This window comes from Erpetoichthys calabaricus, chromosome 16, assembly GCF_900747795.2.
Source record: "Erpetoichthys calabaricus chromosome 16, fErpCal1.3, whole genome shotgun sequence".
NCBI classification, from domain to species: domain Eukaryota; kingdom Metazoa; phylum Chordata; class Cladistia; order Polypteriformes; family Polypteridae; genus Erpetoichthys; species Erpetoichthys calabaricus.
Window position 1 is genome coordinate 45072322 of NC_041409.2, and position 22542 is coordinate 45094863.

Below are 22542 nucleotides of genomic sequence, written 5' to 3' on the forward strand. Positions count from 1 at the left end.
TGCTCTTCAAGCTCTTTTGAAGAAGCACAAAGAAATGGGCAATGCTGAGGATCGTAGACGCAGTGGTCGGCCAAGGAAACTTAGTGCGGCAGATGAAAGACACATCAAGCTTATCCTTCGAAATTGGAAGATGTACAGCAGTGCCATCAGCTCAGAACTGGCAGAAACCAGTGGGACCCAGGTACACCCATCTACTGTCCGGAGAAGTCTGGCCAGAAGTGGTCTTCATGGAAGAGTTGCAGCCAAAAATCCATACCTCCGATGTGGAAACAAGGCCAAGCGACTCAATTATGCACGAAAACATAGGAACTGGGGTGCAGAAAAATGGCAGCAGGTGCTCTGGACTGATGAGTCAAAATTTGAAATATTTGGCTGTAGCAGAAGGCAGTTTGTTCATCGAAGGGCTGGAGAGCGGTACAATAATGAGTGTCTGCAGGCAACAGTGAAGCATGGTGGACGTTCTTTTAACGTTTGGGGCTGCATTTCTGCAAATGGAGTTGGAGATTTGGTCAGGATTAACGGTGTTCTCAATGCTGAGAAATACAGGCAGATACTTATCCATCATGCAGTACCATCAGGGGGGCGTCTGATTGGTCCCAAAGTTAATCTGCAGCAGGACAACGACCCCAAACATACAGCCAAAGTCATTAAGAACTATCTTCAGCGTCAAGAAGAACAAGAAGTCCTGGAAGTGATGGTATGTCCCCAACAGAGCCCTGATCTCGAGTGTGTCTGGGATTACATGAAGAGACAGAAGGATGTGAGGAAGCCTACATCCACAGAAGATCTGTGGTTAGTTCTCCAAGATATTTGGAACAACCTACCAGCCGAGTTCCTTCAAAAACTGTGTGCAAGTGTACCTAGAAGAATTGATGCTGTTTTGAAGGCAAAGGGTGGTCACACCAAATATTGATTTGATTTAGATTTCTCTTTTGTTCATTCACTGCATTTTGTTGATTGATGAAAATAAATGATTAACACTTCCATTTTTGAAAGCATTCTTTGTTTACAGCATTTTTTCACACCTGCCTAAAACTTTTGCACAGTACTGTATATATACTATATTACAACAAAAATACAGTTCTAAACTGTGACTTCACACTGGGCCACAAAATTAATGTTATGTAGCATTACATTGCTTTTAATTTTCCATAATTTCCTGAAGTTCTAAAAAAGGAAAGTGTATTAGGACTTCTGCAGCCAACAGCATTCAGCCAAGACACCCAGATTGTGTGAACCTCTGCATGGAAATAGAAGTCATTCTACAGCAACAAGTTGACTTGGAGCTTGCTGAATTACTCCACCCAATGGAGGCATTTGTACGAGTAATGGAAATCCTTAGGTCCAGTAAAAGGGTTAGAAGACACCACAAGAACATCCATCATGGCTGTTAATATCTGTTAATCTGCTCACGATGGGAGTCAGACTCCTACCAAAAATAGATTTGGCAGTACAGGTGAGTGTTTCCTGTACTGTACAGCACAGTGGACCGCAGAGCATAGAGTTCCTGGATATTCATAAAGGGAACTGAGTATCTGCTATTATAGAAAAGTGCATTCTTAAAATTGGTAATTACATGTACTACAAAAGTATTATAAGCACATGAGAAAGTATTGTACTTCACTAAGCATTAATAATGTTAGAATTAGAATTAAAAAGGCTCATGTCTACATATTTTTATTATTCTGTATAAGCTAGAAACCGCCATTATTTCATAAGCCAAAGGTTAGACATGCAGGAGAACTAGAAAGGATGAGCTCCCTCATTTAGAGAGGGAATGTGAACTTTCCAACTATAAATATTGGTGGTAACTGCTGAGCTAGTAGGGAGTAAAGATAAGCCTTTTCATACAGACAAGATGGAAAGAGCAAGGTCTGACATTCCCTCAGCTGAGAAATAATGGTGGAATCAATTAGAGGCAAGATTAGAACAGTGGAACTGTTAGGAGTTAGATGTGGATGAATAATGTCTTATATGCGAAGAATTGTAATAAATGTAAGAGATGCCTATGACTGGGCACTCATTCCATCAGAAGTGAGTCTGTATGTGCACCGTGCAATAAATCTTGATTCTGCTGCCTGTCCTGAAACTCTGAGTGCCTTCTTTGGAGGTAAGAGTAAACATGCCTGCCTGCTTCTACTGTTCCCACAATTTTGAAAGGTGCATTGGCTACCTATCCAATGACTCAACCTCTCATCTGGGAAGTAATAACTCAGACAGAGGGGGTCAGATTGGATAAAGAAATTGGAGTACAGAGCTAAAATTTCTTGTGAATTTCCCCTTGGGATTAATAAGGTATCTATCTATCTATCTATCTAAAAGGGCTCATATGATAATGCAAGTGTTCAGGTAGTTCTGACACCTTCAAAAGTTAAACGGCTACAAAGAGACTGTGGTTTTATGTGTGCGTATGTTGTTTAAGAAGGAGAACAGGTACAGTCTCTGCATAATGTAAAGGCATAACTCAGACAGAGGGGGTCAGATTGGATAAAGAAATTGGAGTACAGAGCTAAAATTTCTTGTGAATTTCCCCTTGGGATTAATAAGGTATCTATCTATCTATCTATCTATCTATCTAAAAGGGCTCATATGATAATGCAAGTGTTCAGGTAGTTCTGACACCTTCAAAAGTTAAACGGCTACAAAGAGACTGTGGTTTTATGTGTGCATATGTTGTTTAAGAAGGAGAACAGGTACAGTCCCTGCATAATGTAAAGGCATAACTCAGACAGAGGGGGTCAGATTGGATAAAGAAATTGGAGTACAGAGCTAAAATTTCTTGTGAATTTCCCCTTGGGATTAATAAGGTATCTATCTATCTAAAAGGGCTCATATGATAATGCAAGTGTTCAGGTAGTTCTGACACCTTCAAAAGTTAAACGGCTACAAAGAGACTGTGGTTTTATGTGTGCGTATGTTGTTTAAGAAGGAGAACAGGTACAGTCTCTGCATAATGTAAAGGCAGTACAGATGGGAAGGTGCCAACCTTTTTCCCATTGAGAGCCCCAGACTGTAGTACTGCCACAAAAAAAAATGGTGAGCCAGCAAAATAATAAAAGGCTCGCCCAACAATGATGGAAAGCTGACCAATCCGAAAGACCAGCAGTCTTCACCTGAGTCAGCATGGTTAGTTTGAGGCACAATAGGGAATGTGAAGACCCAAAAGATATATGAAAGAAGACACAAGATGAAGAAGGCATTTGGGAGTATCCCCTCTGCTTTAAGAGGTCTCGTAAGAGAGACTGCCCCTTCAGAGTACCAAGTAGGAATCAGGGTTTGAAGATGACCCAAACCTTGCTGATCCATGGTTAAGGAAATTGCAGACAAGCCGGTTTAGCAACTAAGTCTGGGTTATCTTTTACAGACTGAGGACTTACCTGTGGACAATTCAACCTACCTCCACAGTGACGTGGAATTATCCCCTTGTGGGACTCATTGCTGCACCACATAGGGCTCAGCTGAGAAAGGGGCTATGTAAGTGCAGGAGTGGGTGGACTGACATTTCAGCTGGGATTGAGAAGAACTTCCTACCCAGCCAGTAGGCCATAACTGAAAGAGTGGAAAATTGGCAAGGAGTGCAACCCAGCTGGGACAATCCTATGTTTTTATCCCATTCAGGAGGAACAATTAATAAACAGGCAATTTGTCCCCCAGAAAGAGAGGTGGCAGTGCTCCTCTAAAGAGCTCAGAGTTTGGACACAAGCAGGGTTGTCTAGGATTTGTAGTATACAAGAGCAACCATGTGGCACCGGATCCAAGATTAAAGGAGACACCTATACCCTACTGGACACTATAAATATTTATATATCACATATCTGATTCCATACATAAAGTAGGGTTTATCTGGATGTTTTAGACGGCAGAGGGTCAACCCAGACATGTGGACATCTCTTTCGGTTGTTCTCATTCCTAATGCCAGTGGTTCTCATTGAGATATAAATGCTAAGAACTGCCACAATTCACATTTCAAATCTTTGACACACAATATTTTAGAATCTCTCTACTGAGCACCAATTATTTTAGCCTTGGATCTGCATTGAATGTACTGGCAGCTGATAAGATGTACTCAATATCAGGGAGATTAAAAAGTACATCACTCCACTTTAGACCAGGCAAAGCTCACTGTAAATAGCATCAGAAGATGTTGATCTCCTCCTACTTGGGTAACAAGCATTGTTAATGAGATAAATGGGTGCCTGGAAAGCAACTAACTATCAACAACGTGATGCGCCAGGTCACTGGCAAGACCCTCCTGTAATGATTGTGCTGGGTAAGCAACTTAAAGAACTCCTTATATTCTTTATATTCCAAACCCACCACCCCATACCTGATATATCTTAATATAATTACATTCAGTACTCACCTATGGCATGAACCAGTGGCAACAGAATAAGACAGAGCTTCTTACAAATGTGCGCCATTTCATCTTAAAATAAAAATAAGAAAAAAACTTAAGTGACTTGTAAATAGTGTAGAAAACACAAAGACAAATGAGAACAACTTAAAAGAGAGAGCATGTGAGCACATGCAGAGGAAAGGACAAGGTGCTGTTGGGAGAAGAATGTGGATGGACATTGTTACTAAGTCCGAGAATCCTGTTTACAGGCCGCAGTTCAAGGTTTAACACTGCTGTACCATCAAGGCCTGTTCATTTTGGACCTAGTAAAGGCAGAACCCACAATATGTTTAGACTAACTGCACCACCCCACTTTGGATTTTCTGCATTATTTTGATGTACCTGAGCTCCTATTTTGACTATGCTGATGAAAATGTATTTAGTAATATGATAAACATACCCATGTTTTTTTCTTTGCCTGCAATTTCATCAGTGTTGGCCAGTGTGTATTTTCACAACATTCCTGAACACAACTCTCTTCAAAGTGTGTGTTTTGGCGAAAATAAAAAGCTTCACAAAATCTTGACTTCCTGCTGCTGTTTTATTATTGGAGATGAACGTAGTTGAAAACTACAAACAAATTTCACAAAATGGCACAAATGACAAAAGAGTATTCAGTTCCGAGTGAGGATCTCAGTGTTAATCTAATTTGTTGGTAGTTCTGCACATGTTGACACCCTGCTGTTTCTATGTAAGTGAAAAAGCTTGAATTTTAGGTTGGATTAATCCATGTTAGTTTTCATTGTAACATTTAAGACACATTAGACAGACAGACAGACAGACAGACAGACAGACAGACAGACAGACAGACAGACAGACAGACAGACAGACAGACAGACAGACAGACAGACAGACAGACAGATAGATAGATAGATAGATAGATAGATAGATAGATAGATAGATAGATAGATAGATAGATAGATAGATACTTTATTAATCTCAAGGGGAAATTCACATACTCCAGCAGCAGCATACTGATAATAGATACTTTATTATAGATACTTTATTATTCCCCAAGGGTAAATTCACATACTCCAGCAGCAGCATACTGATAAAAAAAACAATATTAAATTCAAGAGTGATAAATATGCCGGTATAACAGACACTAAATATGTATATAGTTTACATTTACACCCCCCACCCCAGGTGGAACTGAAGAGTCGCATAGTGTGGGGGAGGAACGATCTCCTCAGTCTGTCAGTGGAGCAGGACAGTGACAGCAGTCTGTCGCTGAAGCTGCTCATCTGTCTGGAGTTGATACTGTTCAGTGGATGCAGTGGATTCTCCATGATTGACAGGTGCCCGCTCAGTGCCCGTCGCTCCACCACAGATGTCAAACTATCCAGCTACATGCCTACAATAGAGCCTGCCTTCCTCACCAGTTTGTTCAGGCAAGAGGCATCCCTCTTCATGCTGCCTCCCCAGCACACCACCATGTAGAAGAGGTCGCTCGCCACAACCGTCTGATAGAACATCTGCAGCATCTTATTGCAGATGTTGAAGGACGCCAGCCTTCTAAGAAAGTATAATCGGCTCTGTCCTTTCTTGCACAGAGCATCAGTATTGGCAGTCCAGTCTAATTTATCATCCAGCTGCACTCCCAGGTATTTATAGGTCTGCACCTTCTGCAAATAGTCACCTCTGATAATCACAGGGTCCATGAGGGGTCTGGGCCTCCTAAAATCCACCACCAGCTCCTTGGTTTTGCTGGTGTTCAGTTGTAGGTGGTTTGAGTCACACCATTTAACAAAGTCCTTGATTAGGTTCCTATACTCCTCCTCCTGCCCACTCCTGATGCAGCCCACGATAGCAGTGTCGTCAGCGAACTTTTGCACATGGCAGAACTCTGAGTTGTATTGGAAGTCCGATGTATATAGGCTGAACAGGACCGGAGAAAGTACAGTCCCCTGCGGGGGTCCTGTGCTGCTGACCACAATGCAGTTCCTGAGACGCACATACTGAGGTCTGTCTGTAAGATAGTCCATGATCCATGACACCAGATATGAATCTGCTCCTATCTCTGTCAGCTTGCCCCTGAGGAGCAGAGGTTGGATGGTGTTGAAGGCGCTAGAGAAGTCCAGAAACATAATTCTTACTACACCACTGCCTCTGTCCAAGTGGGAGAGTGCATATAAGTGTAGCATATAGATGATGGTATCATCCGCTCCCATCTTCTCCTGGTAGGCGAACTGCAGAGGGTCAAGGGAGTGGCGGACCTGTGGCCTCAGGTGGTGAAGCAGCAGCCACTCCAAGGTCTTCATCACATGTGATGTCAGGGTGACAGGCCTGAAGTCATTCAGCTCACCAGGACGTGGTGGTGCAAGATGTTTTCCAAAGCCTCGGGACTCTCCCCTGTTCCAGGCTCAGGTTGAAGATACGCTGTAGAGGACTCCCCAGCTCCAACGCACAGGTCTTCAGCAGTCGTGGCGATACTCCATCTGGACCCACTGCTTTGTTAGCACGAAGTCTCCTCAGCTCTCTGCTTACCTGGACTGCTGTAATTGGGGGGGGGCTCTCTCCTATGCTGGTATCAGCAGAAGGATGGGTGGAGGGTGCAGTACTCTGAGGTGAGAGTGAGTTAGGGTGGTCAAACCTGTTAAAGAAGTTGTTCATCAGGTTTGCTCTCTCCACGTCTCTCTCGATGGTGGCACCCCGCTTCGAGCTGCAGCCAGTGATGATCTTCATCTCATCCCACACTTCCTTCTTGCTGTTATTCTGCAACTTCTGCTCCAGCTTTCCCCTGAACTGCTCCTTCGCCGCCTTGAGTTGGACTCGGAGTTCCTTCTGCACGTGCTTGAGCTCAAAGCTTGTCTGTCCTATACACTTAGATCTTCTATAAAAACATCAAGTCGAGTTTTGAAAGTCCCTAAAGTCCTTCGGTTTACCACACTACTTTGTAGATTATTCCATGTGTCTGTGGTTCTCTGTGTAAAGAAAATCTTCCTAATGTTTGTGTGAAATTTACCCTTAACGAGTTTCCAACTGTGTCCCTGTGTTCTTGATGAACTCATTTTAAAGTCACCGTCTCGATCCACTGGACTAAAACCCTTCATGATTTCAAACATTTCAGTTATGTCTCCTCTTAATCTTCTTTTGCTTAAACTGTAAAGCCAGGTTTATACTTCACGTGACATGACATGTGCTCCAGCAGATGCTGTTGCTACACAAGCGTTTTACTGTTTATACTTGCGTGCGTACTTTATGTAAATCTGGAATATTCCAGCAGGTGGCAGTGCGAGATATAATCACGGTGAGAAATTGTTCGGCCTCACTGTGTTGTGAATTGCCTGAAACATCCATTAAATTCCGAGAACACCTTGATTACATCCATCAATCCAGGGATGTGCCCATTCCAGTAAATATCGGGCATGAGAAAGAAACAAAATCCCTGGATGGGGCATCAGCTCACCACAAGGTGAACACAAGCATAAACATCCACTAGTGTCTTTTAGCATCATCAAATCCCGAAAACTTCACGTATTTGGAATGAAACCGGAGCACACTGTGGAAACCCACCAGGAAAGCATGCAAACTCCAGGCAGGGAATAGAAGGGACGCGACTCCCTGCGAGGCAGCAGTGCTACTGTTCTGCCACTGTGCCGACACAACATGTGAAATTATTATCAGTATTCATTATTTAAATTAATGACTTATCTGTAAAATGTAACAAATACTTTAATGCATTTCATCATGAAAATTAAATCAGGTATACTGTAAATCTAAAAATTCTAAATGTGCAGAGAGCTTGAAAATCATACATGTAATGTGTTCTGTGTGTGGCGATTCCTGCTGTCAGTTCAGGAAGAATCCCCAGAAGCATGTGGCGATTAACAGCTGAGTCGGTTTTAAGATGACTTTTACGACTGTCTACTTTAATGATAAAGTAAACTACGAGGTTAAAGTGGACATTTCGAGATTAAAGCCAAAATTTCCACTTTAATCACAAAATAGACCTTTTCACCATGCCTTAATTTTTTTCTCAGTTGCTCAAATACACTGCTGTACATTCTGATGCTGTTGTAAAGGTGCAAAAAAAAGAAGGCACAGAAGATGGTATGTAAGACTTTTAAAATGTATAGTGTCATTACGTTGGGGTATATGCGACGCTTGAATATAAAAGCACCACAAATGTATTTGTATGTCGGCATTTTGCTTCACCACATCGAACCATTCATCAAACATCAAAGCACGTACATCTATCCTGTATGATCCTCAAAGGGGCTATCTGTCACATGTAGATAGTAAACAGAGACTTTGACGTCACATTCCAACTTTTATCACATTGCGCCCCCCGACTTATTGCTGGTACTGCAACTCACATATGCGTTGTGTTAATTTCTGAGGACGTGCTCAGAGGACACGTCAATTGAATGCTGGGAACGCATGGCAGCCATTATGCGTCCGCACATGCATTCTGAATGTGAAGTATAAACGAGCCCTAAGGCTCGGCATTTTTAATCTTTCTTCATAATTCATCCCCTATAGCCCAGGAATTAGCCTAGTTGCTTTTCTCAACACTATTTCTAGTGCTGCTATGTCCTTTTAGTAGCCTGGAGATAAAAACTGCACACAGTACTCCAGACGAGGCCTCATCAGTGCATTATAAAGCTTCAGTAGAACCTCCTTGGACTTGTACTTCATACATCGTGCTACATAACTTAACATTCTGTTAGTCTTCTTAATGGCTTCTGAATACTGTTTGGAAGTAGATATCTTAGAGTCCACTAAGACTCCTAAATTCTTGTCGTAAGGTGTACTCTCAATTCTCAGAACTCCCATTGTGCATCAAACCTAAAATTTTTACTTCCTACATAATACTTTACATTTAATTCATTAAATTTGATCTGCCACAAATCTGCCCAAGCCTGTAAGCTATCGAAGTCCTTCTTTGATGACTCAATGGATTCCAGATTAAGATAAGATAAGAACTTTATTTATCCCGAGGGAAATTCTTTTGTCATATACATGCTCAGTGCAACAAGTAGGAATAAAGATAAGGTAGTCAAGAGTTTAAAAAGAACAGTAGTAATAGTGCAAACAGAATAACAACTCTAAACAAAGTAACAAATAACTCTAACTAACAGTTTGTATTATAACTGTATAACTAATTTGTGCAAAATAACAAACAACTATAACTAAAACTATAACAGATATAATAAAACAACAGATTATTAGTGCAAGTGGTTATGAAAAGTGACTTAGTATTTGTGCCATGAGTAAATGAGATAGCAGCATGTGATGATGGGATGAAACAAACATTCAGTAACATACAGATGAGTTAAAAACAAAAAACAAAAAAAAACAAATGAGACCTAATGACAAAAATTCTGAAAAAGATCGCCTACAGAATGAGGAAGAGTTATACAGTCTTATTGCCACAGGTAGAAAGGATCTCCTGTGGCGTTCGGTTCTGCATTTGGAGGCAATGAGTCTTTTGCTGTGTGTGCTCTGATGACCCATTAAGGAGGCGTGCATGGGGTGAGAGGGGTTGTCCATGATACCGAGAAGCTTTTTCAGCATTCTCCTCTCAGACACCTCCACCAGGTTCTCCAGTCTGACACCCAGGACAGAACCAGCCTTTTTAATCATCTTGTTCAGCCTGTTGGCATCAGCTGTCTTCACCCCACTGCCCCAGCACACAGCTGCAAAAAACACCACGCTCTCTACCACAGAGTGATGGAACATAGTCAGCATTATCTGCTAGTCTACCTATCTTGGTATCATCTGCAAACTTAACACTAGAATTACCAGAGCCTACGAAAAAACTCGTAGATCCAGCCCACCTTAAATCCATTCGCACCTCTCCCTCAGCGTCTTTTGTCCTGTAAATGTGCCAATTAAGACAAGCAGCAAGCAGCCTGCTATTCCATCCCCCCACCGACTTAAAACGAGCACAAACCTCTCCCAGCTCATGCCTTGATTGATTATCTGGGAGTGAAGTGCTGGAGTTTTAGAGTGGAATAGATCGTTATTTGGAACACATGCATTTCATGTGTGTTCCATTTCTACAATAATCTGTGTAAACACATTGTTAAAACAGAAACGTTTTTCATATTTTAGTAGTAAATGACAAAATGTTGGCATAAACTATATAATGTGTGAAGCCTGAAGTCCAAAGTTCAAATAAACACTTTCACAAAAGGTACACATTTGCTACGACCGCTTCGGTGGTGCAACAGTATCAACTGTTGACTGGTAATCAAAACTTCACGGGTTCGACCCCGGATGAGTTCATTTTGAGAAGTGAACTGCTCTTATTCTTACTATCTTAGAATAAAAACATATATTTGATTTCAGTCTGTAACAGCTGGTGTAAATTTATGAAACTTGTAAAGCTTAGTTTTGTTTTTTATTCAGTTTTATTCTCTCAGTCGCGTTCACGATTCCACCCCCCAAACCCCCCCCCCCCCCCCCAATCTGGCTCTTATATACAAAGTACTGCGACGGTAGCTTCCACCTGCAGCTATAGACTCTTCAGTACGCAAGTGACTCTCCACACTAGTGTTTAGATCTGGACGGTGTATGTGCCCAGAAAGGAAGTCTGACTGCATTCTCGCACCATTGCTCATGTACTGAAGTGTCAGCGTGCACTTTTCATAACATTACTCATGAACTTTTTGAGCATGCCCATGTTGACCAAACACAGGAAGCTCTGCAGTCTACTTGTGACTTTACGCTGCAGGAAGTAAGTAACTAAATCCAAATAAATAACATTCAATCTGGCTTTTATGAAGCAAGAAACGTCCAGTCCAACATAAGAACGGCGCAGCTGCACCAGGCATAAAGACAAAAGATGGCTCCGTTTGGATGCAACAAGACGTTGGGTGTCGTCCTGCCAGTCAATCTGCCACACACATGTCCTTCAGTGAAGCAGCCGGACCTATACAGCTCGCCAAGGTATCGTGCAAAGTCCTGTTTTCAATAATGTTTTTTGATGGTCTTTATATGAAAAATATTTTTATGTTACTTATATAAAAGCCGCATTGAATGTTGTTTACCTATTTACCTTTAATTATTTACTTATCTTTACTTATCCTCTGAATTGATGGCACTTATCTCCATTCTTTTGACAAGAGCAGCAATGACTACAGTTGGTGCTGTGGCTGATGCCTGGTCAGAACTATCTGTTGTACCGGCAATCAAAGATACGATGCCACGTCACCGATATCAGACTATCATGCGGCATTTGCGCTTTGACAACAAAGACACCTGTGCAGAACGTGTGAAAAACAACAGATTTGCTGCAATTTCGGACATCTGGCAAAGTTTTGTTGAGAACTGCGTTCTGAGTTACAACCCAGGGCAACATACTACAGTTGATGAGCAACTGTTTCCAACCAAGGCCCGTTGTCCTTTCTTACAATACATCGCGACCAAGCCTGACAAATTTGGCATAAAGCTTTGGATTGCGGCAGATCTGGAGACAAAGTACATGCCATTCCTTATTTAGGAAAAGATCTCAGTCGTCCCATGGAAGAAACTTTCCGAGTCTGTGGTCATAAAGCTTATGGAGCTGTTTCTGGACAAAGGCAGAACCGTAACAACAGACAGCTTCTTCATGTCACTTTCCCTGGCTAATAGACTGCTGCACCGCAACACAACTCTGCTTGGCACCATGAATAAAGTGCGACGGGAACTTCCACCTGCAGCTAAAGTCAGTTCAGTACACGAACAATTCTCCACACTGCTGTTTAGATTTCCCAGTGCCATACTGACAGTGTATGTGCCCAAAAAGAAGAAGTCTGTCTGCATTCTCAGCACAATGCACCATGATGTGGAGATTGGGCAAGATCGAAAAAAAAAAACCAAACACGGTCACAGACTACAACCACATGAAGGTATGCTAATGAAAATAATATTAGTGTGACAATGTTTTCTGGTACTATTCTAGTCATAAAATTATTTCTTCAAAATGTCACATATATTTGCCTTTCTTTTTTCCCCAGTGTGGCGTTGACATCATGGACCAGAAGCCGCATGCTTATTCAGTGCGAACAGGAACACGCAGGTGGCCGGTTGCTGTGTTCTACAACATCCTTGAACTAGCAGCGATGAACGTACATGTACTCAGCAGTTCTTAGCATTGCACCACGCAAGCTGTCGTATCAACTGCCTACTGTAACTTGCTTTCTTTTTTCTTTGTTATAGTCTTGAATGAAAGTGCACTTGTACTATTCTGTCCTCTGCATCTCCTGCTTGTGCCCAAAACATTAACATTCATACGTTACTTACATAAAAGCCACATCGAATGTTATTTGGATTTAGTTACTTACTTCCTACAGTGTAAAGTCACAAGTAGACTGCAGAACTTCCTGTGTTTGATCAACACGGGCATGCTCAAAAAGTACACGTGTAATGCTACGAAAAGTGCACACTGACACTTCAGTACGCCAGCAATGGTGTGAGAATGCAGTCAGACTTCTTTGTTGGCCACATACACTGTCCAGATCTAAACACTAGCGTGGAGAGTCGCTTGCGTACTGAAGAATCTCTAGCTGCAGGTGGAAGCTGCCATCGCAGTACTTTGTACATAAGAGCCAGATCGGTTTGGGGGGTGGAATCATGAACACGACTCAAAGAATAAAACTGAATAAAAAAAAAACCAAAACTAAGCTTTACAAGTTTCATAAATTTACATTGGCTGTTACAGCAGCTCACTTCTCAAAACGGACTCGTCCAGTCTCGAACCCGTGAAGTTTTGATTATCAGTCAACAGTTGATACCGTTGCGCCACCGAAGCGGTCGTAGCAAATGCGTACCTTTTGTGAAAGTGTTTATTTATCTTTGGACTTCAGGTTTCACACATTATATAGTTTATGTCAACATTTTGTCATTGTTGTGATGTAAGATTTTACATATAACGATGAATATTTTGTATGTCTTTATTTGATTTTTAGGCAAAGCAATGTAATTTAGTGTTACTTTGGTGAGAGGCATTTGTGTTTGCCCCCCCTTTTACGACTGAGCCTCTTTGAGTTTTACGACAGGATTTGGGGGAAGCTGCGGTGGGTTGGCACCCTGCTCAGGATTAGTTCGTGCCTTGTGCCCTGTGTTGGCTGGGATTGGCTCCAGCAGACCCCCGTGACCCTGTGTTCGGATTCAGCGGGTTGGAAAATGGATGGATGGATGGATTTGGGGGAAGATGTGCCTTAAACCGGTTTGGTTAGTGTTTCTTTGCTTAATTCATTTCTACCCGCAAGAAAGACTTAAAGACATATGGTCTTGGGGGTGGCAGGTATTAAGATGTTCTATTCCCCCATTGGTCTGAGGTATGGCTGTTTAGAATTGGCTTGTCTCAGAGGCCTTTAAGTACCATGATGTCCTATTGGCTCTCGGGGTTGGACAGAACATCTATAAATGTATGTGTTTAACCACACAATCTCTCTCTTACTAACCAACATGTGAAAGAAGCATCTCTCTTGCTAACCTGTGATGAAGACAACACAATGAAGAGCACAGCTCAGCAGCCATTTTGAACAGACATGTGGCTGAAAGCTGAGCACCAATGATGCCTTAACTAGAGACATTTAAGTAACTAGAAATCTGTGTGCCGCCTGAACTACATATCACCATTTAATCAGGTTGTATGGTTGCCAATGTTTAAATATACTTTGCATTTTGTTATTATTTATGAATATTATCAATAATACATTATTTAAACTGTAACTTAACTTCTGCTTGTCTTTTTACTACATCTAATTGCCTGAGGTTATCGATATAGAAGGGAAGGTGGGGATAAGTTATATACAATAGTACCTTATAAACAGTGGTAAGTCTGTGAGATTAGGCATTCTAAGGCTACATATTAATAAAACAATAGGGGAAAGTAGAGCAATATATATATATTACTCTACCAAGACAAAACAGTCATTTACTACTAAAATATGAAAAACGTTTCTGTTTTAACAATGTGTTTACACAGATTATTGTAGAAACGGAACACACATGAAATGAATGCAGCACTTCACTCCCAGATAATCAATCAAGGCATGAGCTGGGAGAAGTTTGTGCACGTTCTAATTCGGTGGGGGGATGGAATAGCAGGCTGCTTGCTGCTTGTCTTAATCAGCACATTTACAGGAGAAAAGACGTTGAGGGAGAGGTGTGAACAAATTTAAGATGGGCCGGATCTACAAGTTTTTTTGTAGGCTCTGGTAATTCTAGTGTTAACCAGATTGTTATTTATATTTCTATCAAAATCATGTACATATATTAAACATTGCAGTGGCTCTAACACAGACTCCTGCTGGACACCACTCTTAACATCAGCCAATTCTGATAAGGTTCCTCGCACCATCACCCTCTGCTTCCTGTGTCTGAGCTAATTCTGCACCCATCTAAAAACATCACCCTGAACTGACACTTCTTTTAGTTTGATGCCCAACCTCTCATGTCGCACTTTATCAAATGCTTTCTGAAAGTCAAAATAAATAATATCAACTGCTCCACTTTGATCGTATCCTTTTGTTGGGTTCTCATAGAATTCCAGCATGTTAGTAAAGCATGGCCTCCCTCTTCTGAACCCATGCTGACTGTTCAGAGTAACTCTTGTACTTGCCAGATGTTGCTCAATCTTATCCTTAATAATTCCTTCCATTACTTTCCCTGTGATGCACGTTAGGCTTACTGGCCTATAGTTGCTTGGATCTGCCCAGTCACCCTTTTCATAAAACAGAATAATATTTGCCATTTTTCAGTCCTTTGGAATTTCCCCAGTGCGCAGTGACTTCCTAAAATTATGTGTCAAGGGTTTATATCTGTACTAGCTAACCTCCTTAAGATAAATATTATCTGGTCCTGGTGATTTGTCTGAATCAGCCAATTTAATCTGAGCGCAGCATTTATAGCTTTATGCATCACACTTGGAACTACTTGCAGCCCATTATGCCATCTATGCCCTCCAGCATCACATTAAAGACTGTACAGAGCCTGGTGATGACCTTAGATCTACAGCAGAGAGGAGCTTTTATGTAGATAATTTACTGCAGAGCCTATGTTCACCTATTTCCTCAAAGCAGCTGGTAAGCAGATTAAGAGAGCATCTGTCTGCTGGTGGATTTGAGATTCACCAGTGGACAATTAATGTTCCTAGCGTAATCAAACACCTGCCCAGAGATGCTTGTTCTATTGGCACAGAACTTTGGCTGCATCAGAACTGTTCAGGTGTACAAGAATCCACCTTAGGGCTGAAATGAGACTGTCAGGCTGAGATATGCCTATTGCCCTTTAAAGAAGGCCACACCTACTATGTCCTAAATATACAGGGTACTAGCCTGACAGTTTGACCTTCTCAGACACATACTTCCTTACACCACAAGAGCAAAGGTGATGGTCCAACAGCTGTGGGATAAGCAGCGGGACTGGGATGACCCAAAGCTGCCAGAGGACTTGCTGCAAGCTTGGCACCACTGGGAAGGACAACTTCCAACCTTAAGTAGCATACCTCTACTAGATAGGCTCATGTTTTTTGCAATGCCTCTGAAAAGGCCTATGGATCTGTTTCTTACTTGCAAACAGAAGATAATCACAGAAGTATAAACTTTTCTTTCATAATGGCCAGGTCCAGAGTTGCCCCTAAATGCCAGCATACCATACCTAGACTTGACCTGTATGTGACCCTTAATGGAGCTAAGCTAGCTAGACTTCTCAAATCTGAGCTTATGTTAGAGATCCATCAAGTAATCCTGTGGTCTGAATCTACTACTGTACTGGATACACACAGAGTGATGTAAATTTAAAGTGTTTTTTTGGACTAAAATATTGGAGATTCAGGAGCTCACAGAGGGCTGTGTCTGGAGATATGTACCCTCTTCCTGCAATCCAGCAGATGACCCGACCAGAGGAAAAACCTTGGCCGAGCCGTCTGTGCCTAACTGATGGACTCAAGGCCCTTATTTCCTTTATAAGCCCGAATCTAAGTGGCCAAATGCACCACCTATTGAACCCTCAGAAGACAAGTCAGAGCAACGTATAGACACTTTCTGTGGCGTCACTCTCACTACTACCTCTCATATTCCAAATCCCAGTGATTATAATACTTGGAGTGACTTAGTGGAAGCTGTAGTCCAAAGCAGAAGAGCAGATGCTGAGCCAAAGGGATCACTGAGTACAGCAGACTACCAAGTGGCAGAGTTGCCGATTTTCCAAAGAGCACAAGACAGTTTCCCTCAAGAGTACAAACAGTTGCAACATGAGAGGACAGTACCTGTCACCAGCCGTCTGCATAATTTGTCACCCGAGTTTGACTAGACCAGTCAACTTATTTGAGTGGGAGGTTGACTGTGTCGTACTATAGGATTGGAGTTTGCCACTATTCTCCCAATAGTTTTAGAGCCTCATCAACCTGTGACCAGACTGATCATTCAAGATTGTGATAGTAAGTTATGCCATCAAGGGCTTGAATGGGTTTTTGTTGAATTAAAAAGATGTTTCTAGATTTTAAGGGGCAGAGAAGCCATCCAGAAACTCAAACATATGTGTCACGACTATATAAAGTGGAAGGCTAAATCTGTCATTCCCAAAATCACAGACCTGCCACCTGCTCACCTTAGACTATTTAAACCTGCTTTCTACAGTACTGGTATGGACTGTTTTGGACCCTTTCATATCAAAATAGGGAGGCATTATGAAAAGTGATGGGGTATAATTTTAAGTGCCTTACCAATAAATGTATATATTTAGACCTTCTCACAATTGCTGATACAGATTCCTTTTTGATGAAGGTACAAACATTCATGGTGGGGAGCGAGACTTGCAGCAACACTTTGCTAAAGAAAAAATTATGCTTCGGTTTAACCCACCAAGTGCTCCTCATTTTGGTGGTGCATAAAAAAGTAAGATAAGATTGGTAAAAGAGGCACTCCGCATTGTAATTGGTTTGCAGGCTGTGATGAAGAAGGTACTCCAGACCATACTCATTGAGGTAGAGGGGATTTTGAAGAGTAAACTGTTATGATATGTGTCCCCCAATGTAGTGGAGATCGACACAATTACTCCAAATGTATTACTTATGGAGCAGCTAGATATTTCATTACCACAGGTGGTGTATCCAGATGCAGATATTATGGAGAAAAGAAGGTGGAGGTACAGTCAAGTGATTGTGGATCTTTTCCGGGCAAACTTTATTAAGTATTACCTGCTAACTTCCAAGTGCGCCAGAAGTGGAGTAAAGATTCAGTGGATATTCCTGTGGGAGGTGTAGTTAGGATTGTTGATCATCAGCTTCCCAGATCCCTCTGGTTGATTGGTCAAGACCTTTCCCAGCCAAGATAGATGTGTCAGGGCTGCAAAGGGAAGGGTAAAGGATAAGGTTTACACCCACCCAGTTAACAATTTGACTGCACTACCAGATATCCTAGAGGAGAGCAATCAAGAGCAGGTAAACCTCAGCTGATGCCTCTGCCTTTCAAAGGAATTTGGGGGCAGCAATGTAAGAAAAGCAGAGCCATTCAAATTTGCATGCAGTGGAAGCAGATGCAACGGGCGTACTGTATGTGTGTTTAGGGATAAAATAGCTGCTGTGCAGTGGGCGGGGTGGTGCGAACCATTAAAGCAGAGTTACTTACAGTTGCATTATGGTAGAGCTAAGTTCAGTTTTTGCAATTCAATATTATATTCGAAGAGGAAATATAAATTATGTTTGTTTGTGACTAAGGTCCAACTGTTGTGGGTTTATACATACTGTATATCTGAAAGGATAAAATGGCCAGATGACGATTACAGTGATCCCTCGCTATATCGCGCTTCGCCTTTCGCGGCTTCACTCCATCGCGGATTTTATATGTAAGCATATTTAAATATATATCGCGGATTTTTCGCTGCTTCGCGGGTTTCTGCGGACAATAGGTCTTTTAATTTCTGGTACATGCTTCCTCAGTTGGTTTGCCCAGTTGATTTCATTGGCAGATGGCTGAGAAGCTATCCAGCTTACTTTCTCTCTTCCTCTCTCTCTCTTGCGCTGACGTAGGGGGGTGTGAGCAGGGGGGCTGTGTGCAGCTGCTTCCTGAAGGACAGGCTGCACGGAGCTTCGCATACTTAAAAGCTCAAAGGGCACGTATTGATTTTCTGTGGCTCTCTCTCTCTCTCTTCCTGCTCCTGACAGAGGGGGTGTGAGCTGCCGCCTTCAACAGCTTTGTACCGGCGGTGCTTCGCATACTTAAAAGCCAAAAAGCCCTATTGATTTTTTTTTTGACTGCTTGCTTTGCACTCCTTTGAAAAGGAAGATATGTTTGCATTCTTTTAATTGTGAGACAGAACTGTCATCTCTGTCTTGTCAAGGAGCACAGTTTAAACTTTTGAAAAAGAGACAAATGTTTGTTTGCAGTGTTTGAATAACGTTCCTGTCTCTCTACAACCTCCTGTGTTTCTGCGCAAATCTGTGACCCAAGCATGACAATATAAAAATAACCATATAAACATATGGTTTCTACTTCGCGGATTTTCCTATTTCGCGGGTGGCTCTGGAACGCAACCCCCGCGATGGAGGAGGGATTACTGTACTACACTGTTGAATTTGATATTTGAACACCACATGATCATTTAATAAAGAATACTGGAAATTACATGCCTGCTGGTCTTTGTCCCCTTTGTGATGGTGCAGAGCAAACCATCCCGATACATCTGTGTATTTAATCGACACACTGTTGTAAAAAGAGCAGCCTGAGCCAGTGTCCTAAGTGGGGGTGCTGAGTCGAGTGAGTATCCTACCTCACAAAGACCCTGCAAATTATACATAATGTATATATTGATGTGGAGCTTCCTTTTTTATTTCCCCTTAACACTGAAGAGTCTCTGAAGGATGAGGATTCCATGCTCTTTCGGGACCAGGAGCTTCCAGAGACATTGGTAATTTCACAATATATTTGTCAGCAATTGTACAATACAATTTTGGGTATTTGAACAGCTGTTCTAAGACATGCATGCTAATATCTATTGTTTTCCAACAGGGACAATATCAGTCTTTTAAAGGAGGCAGAGCAGTCAAAGAATCAGTGAGGTGAAGGAATCCCTGCCTAATAACAAATGCTGTTGCCCAGTTGTGTAACTGGATAGGTATGGGAGAGAAAATCTCTTTCAAGGACCTCAAACTGAAAAGCATCATCCACATCATGAAGGTTTTTACAGCCACTAACAAGCATCAATCCATCTGGATGCCAGAGTCAATGTAATTATAAGTCTGTCTTTTTTAAATTTCGTTGGTGCTCATTAATATACTGGTGTTGATATATCTGTGTGATGGGATGGGGGATTCAATCGGGAGAAATCCCACCCACAAAAGGAAGCAACTGATGAGGCACTGCAGCTGGAGGTGACTCAGATAGTGAAAGGTCCCACTCACAGAGATGGGGGCCAAAAACGGCTAAGAATTAATACAGAGAAGTATTTGCAATGTAATCTGTAATTGTGTTTATACTAAACACTGCTTTATTTGGTCTTTCACTATCCAGCATTAATTACCTTTTTTCTATCTTTGTATAGGGGATGCTGCATCTGAAAGGAGAAGACTGTTATTACCACTATTACATTATTATTGTTGCATATTCTTTGCTCTAACAAAAATATCAAGACTTTTTTAAGTGTGTTGTAGTCTACCGGTAGTTACATTTTTCCCTACATGAGTGGTGGGTCAATTAATGAACTGACAACAATAATATTTAATATTAAGATAAAATGAAAAGGCATATGGCGACAAATGCTTTCCTGACGACCTAGGACCGACTATCAGCCGCTAGCGGACCGCCCTAAAGCCGATGTGCAAAACTGCAACGTAACCACGGGCGACGGCCGCTGACTTGGACGTTAGCCGTGCACCGGAGGCCCGCTGGACCATTGCTATAACAGGGTATCCAGCAGGCGTATTTACAAATCTGCATCAATACGCAAATGCTGCAAGACACTATAAACGCTATGCTGTTAGTATTGACGAAAAGAACAGTGGATTCAACGCGTAGATGTCCTTATATATTTTTCAAAGTTCGCTTTCTAATCAATAAGAATATGAGCAGGTTATTATTCAGGCGTTGCGCCACATTTTCAACCCTTTCCACATTATGGTTCGTTGGCCCCCCACCCTTTTCCAAAAACTTTAAAAGTCAATATTTTTGTGCCGCCCTTCGCTAAGGGCCTTGGTCGATCCATGAATTTCAGCAGTTTATCAGTAAATGTCCCCACAGAGGTTGACAGCGCAAACAGAGCCGCCGCCTCGTTATTTTTCACTGTCGGCCATTCGCACTTCACAGTGTAAAGTAAGTAAGTAAACTAACTTTATAATCTGTTCACTTACATTTTTACTTAGTAGACGATGAGTATCTCATTTTTTTCAAAAACTTGCGTGAAATCCTTTCTGAGGCCGTAATAGAAAACGCACCATTTCCGGGTTTCCCCAGTACGTGACGTCAAGACGTTTCACTTTCGGTTCCTCTTTGCTAAAGTGCGCACGTTTAGAGGCTCCTCCGTCGATTGTCTCTGATTTTGTGTACAGTTTTGTGACACGTTTAGGCTGATTTACTACCACTCATTTATCCAGCGACAAGTACCCACAATTACTTCAATTAGTGATGGACCGCTCTATACTGAGGTTTCAACACTGTGTCGAGCTTTCGACGCGCTGCTTCGAGGCTTGTTTCAAATGCGCCCGTCACATGATTTTGAGGCACGTTAGCGTAATGACATCATTGATATCTGCGCAGTCAGCAGTCGGTTTGGTCACTCACTAGTCTATTGAAGTGCTTTGGATCAAAGCGTAAAAGCAGTTGTTTGTACTACACTAACCCGATTTCAAATCCTAATTGGGGCTCGCATATGTTGAAATAAGCGTTTTGTATAAAACAGTTAAGTAGTACTTGTCTGTAAATTAACATATATTTTGGAGACATTATGAACGAGTTACATGGGTAACCTTTTTCCTTGGTGTAGAATCGTGTCCACCTAGAACCTGTAACAAGTTAATGAGCATATTTTGCGTAAGGTAGCACGTATTATAACAATCCAGAATCTATTCTACCCCATGTCGATCATACTAGAGAGGCTAAGAAACGCTTCACTAAAGCGTGGTCACTACACCAGTATTGGCGCCTCCGAGCAGCCATGAGTCGAGGTAATTCTTGGTAGCAAAAACCAATCCGATCGCTTTCTGCTACCAAGTAGTGATGTGTCGTTCGCGAACGAGCCGGCTCTAAGAGCAGAGCCGAAGCTTCAGCAGCTCCTGCTCAGCTCTGCTGAAAATCCATTCGGCAGGGGCGGGACTTTATTTATATGGGCACTAGTGACGGGTCGTTCTCGAACGATTCGTTCATTTTGAACGAATCTTTAATGTGACTCGGGAAGAACGAGTCGTCTCGTGGGAGTGATTCGTTCAGTCGCGCATGCGCATTTGCGCAACTTCCTTTCGAGTCTTCGGGTTTGAGTAGTTCGTTCATCACGTGACAGCCCCATAAGCTTTACCTATTCAGTCTGAGCCGGAAAGAGAATTGATTAGTTCATTCCTCGAGTCGTTCGTTCTTTTGCCACGTGACCACTTACCGGCTCAGTACCTCAGTCAAATACTAACGTAAAATTCCATTTGTTGTATGTTGGATCATATTTAGAAATTATCATAAAATTATCAAAAATATCTAAAACGCATTTTCTTATAAATAAAAAAGGTCTGGCAATTTCTGTCACTATGATTTTGTTACTGTTTCTTGAGGATCTGTGATGTGTTATTTTATAAATAAATAATCCTGTTACAAATAAATTATTGATTAATTTGTCCTTTCATTGTCTTTGTCTATCAGTAAACAAACACGAGGCTATATAATAAAATAATCCAAGCCTCAGCAAAGCATGTTTTTAAAGCTTACTTCTGCTTAACTCCTTAAACAAGGATTAGTACAAGGGAACGAAGAGAACATTCATCTTCCACATACTGCAAATACTTCTCTGTTAAAAATAAGGTTATAGACGAACATACATCATAAGAGACTGAATTTAAAATGTGGTTTTAAAATGAATAATAATAAAATATATTGGATTACTTACTTTTCTGCACTCACTTCAGTGGTGACCTCCTCAAATGGCTTAATAATGTCCAAAATTTCTCTGGACATTTCCCATTCGTCTGGCGACAAGTTTGGCAGAGATGCATTAGTTAGTGCCAGAGTGGAGAT

The 22542-nt window shown here is 41.7% G+C and overlaps 1 protein-coding gene across 1 annotated transcript in view; it reads right to left on the reverse strand.

Moving 5' to 3' along the window:
- The window catches only part of LOC114666946 (butyrophilin subfamily 3 member A1-like), a 116666-nt gene extending 95631 nt beyond the window's left edge, over positions 1–21035 (reverse strand). Inside the window, exons 1-3 of the mRNA XM_051920089.1 lie at positions 20679–21035; positions 17532–17679; positions 4364–4426 (exon numbers count right to left, since the gene is read on the reverse strand). Of these exons, the coding sequence (XP_051776049.1) occupies positions 4364–4421 (58 nt within the window). The 5' untranslated portion in view covers positions 4422–4426; positions 17532–17679; positions 20679–21035. The remainder of the gene's footprint in view (positions 1–4363; positions 4427–17531; positions 17680–20678) is intronic.
- Between the last annotated feature and the right edge of the window lie 1507 nt (positions 21036–22542).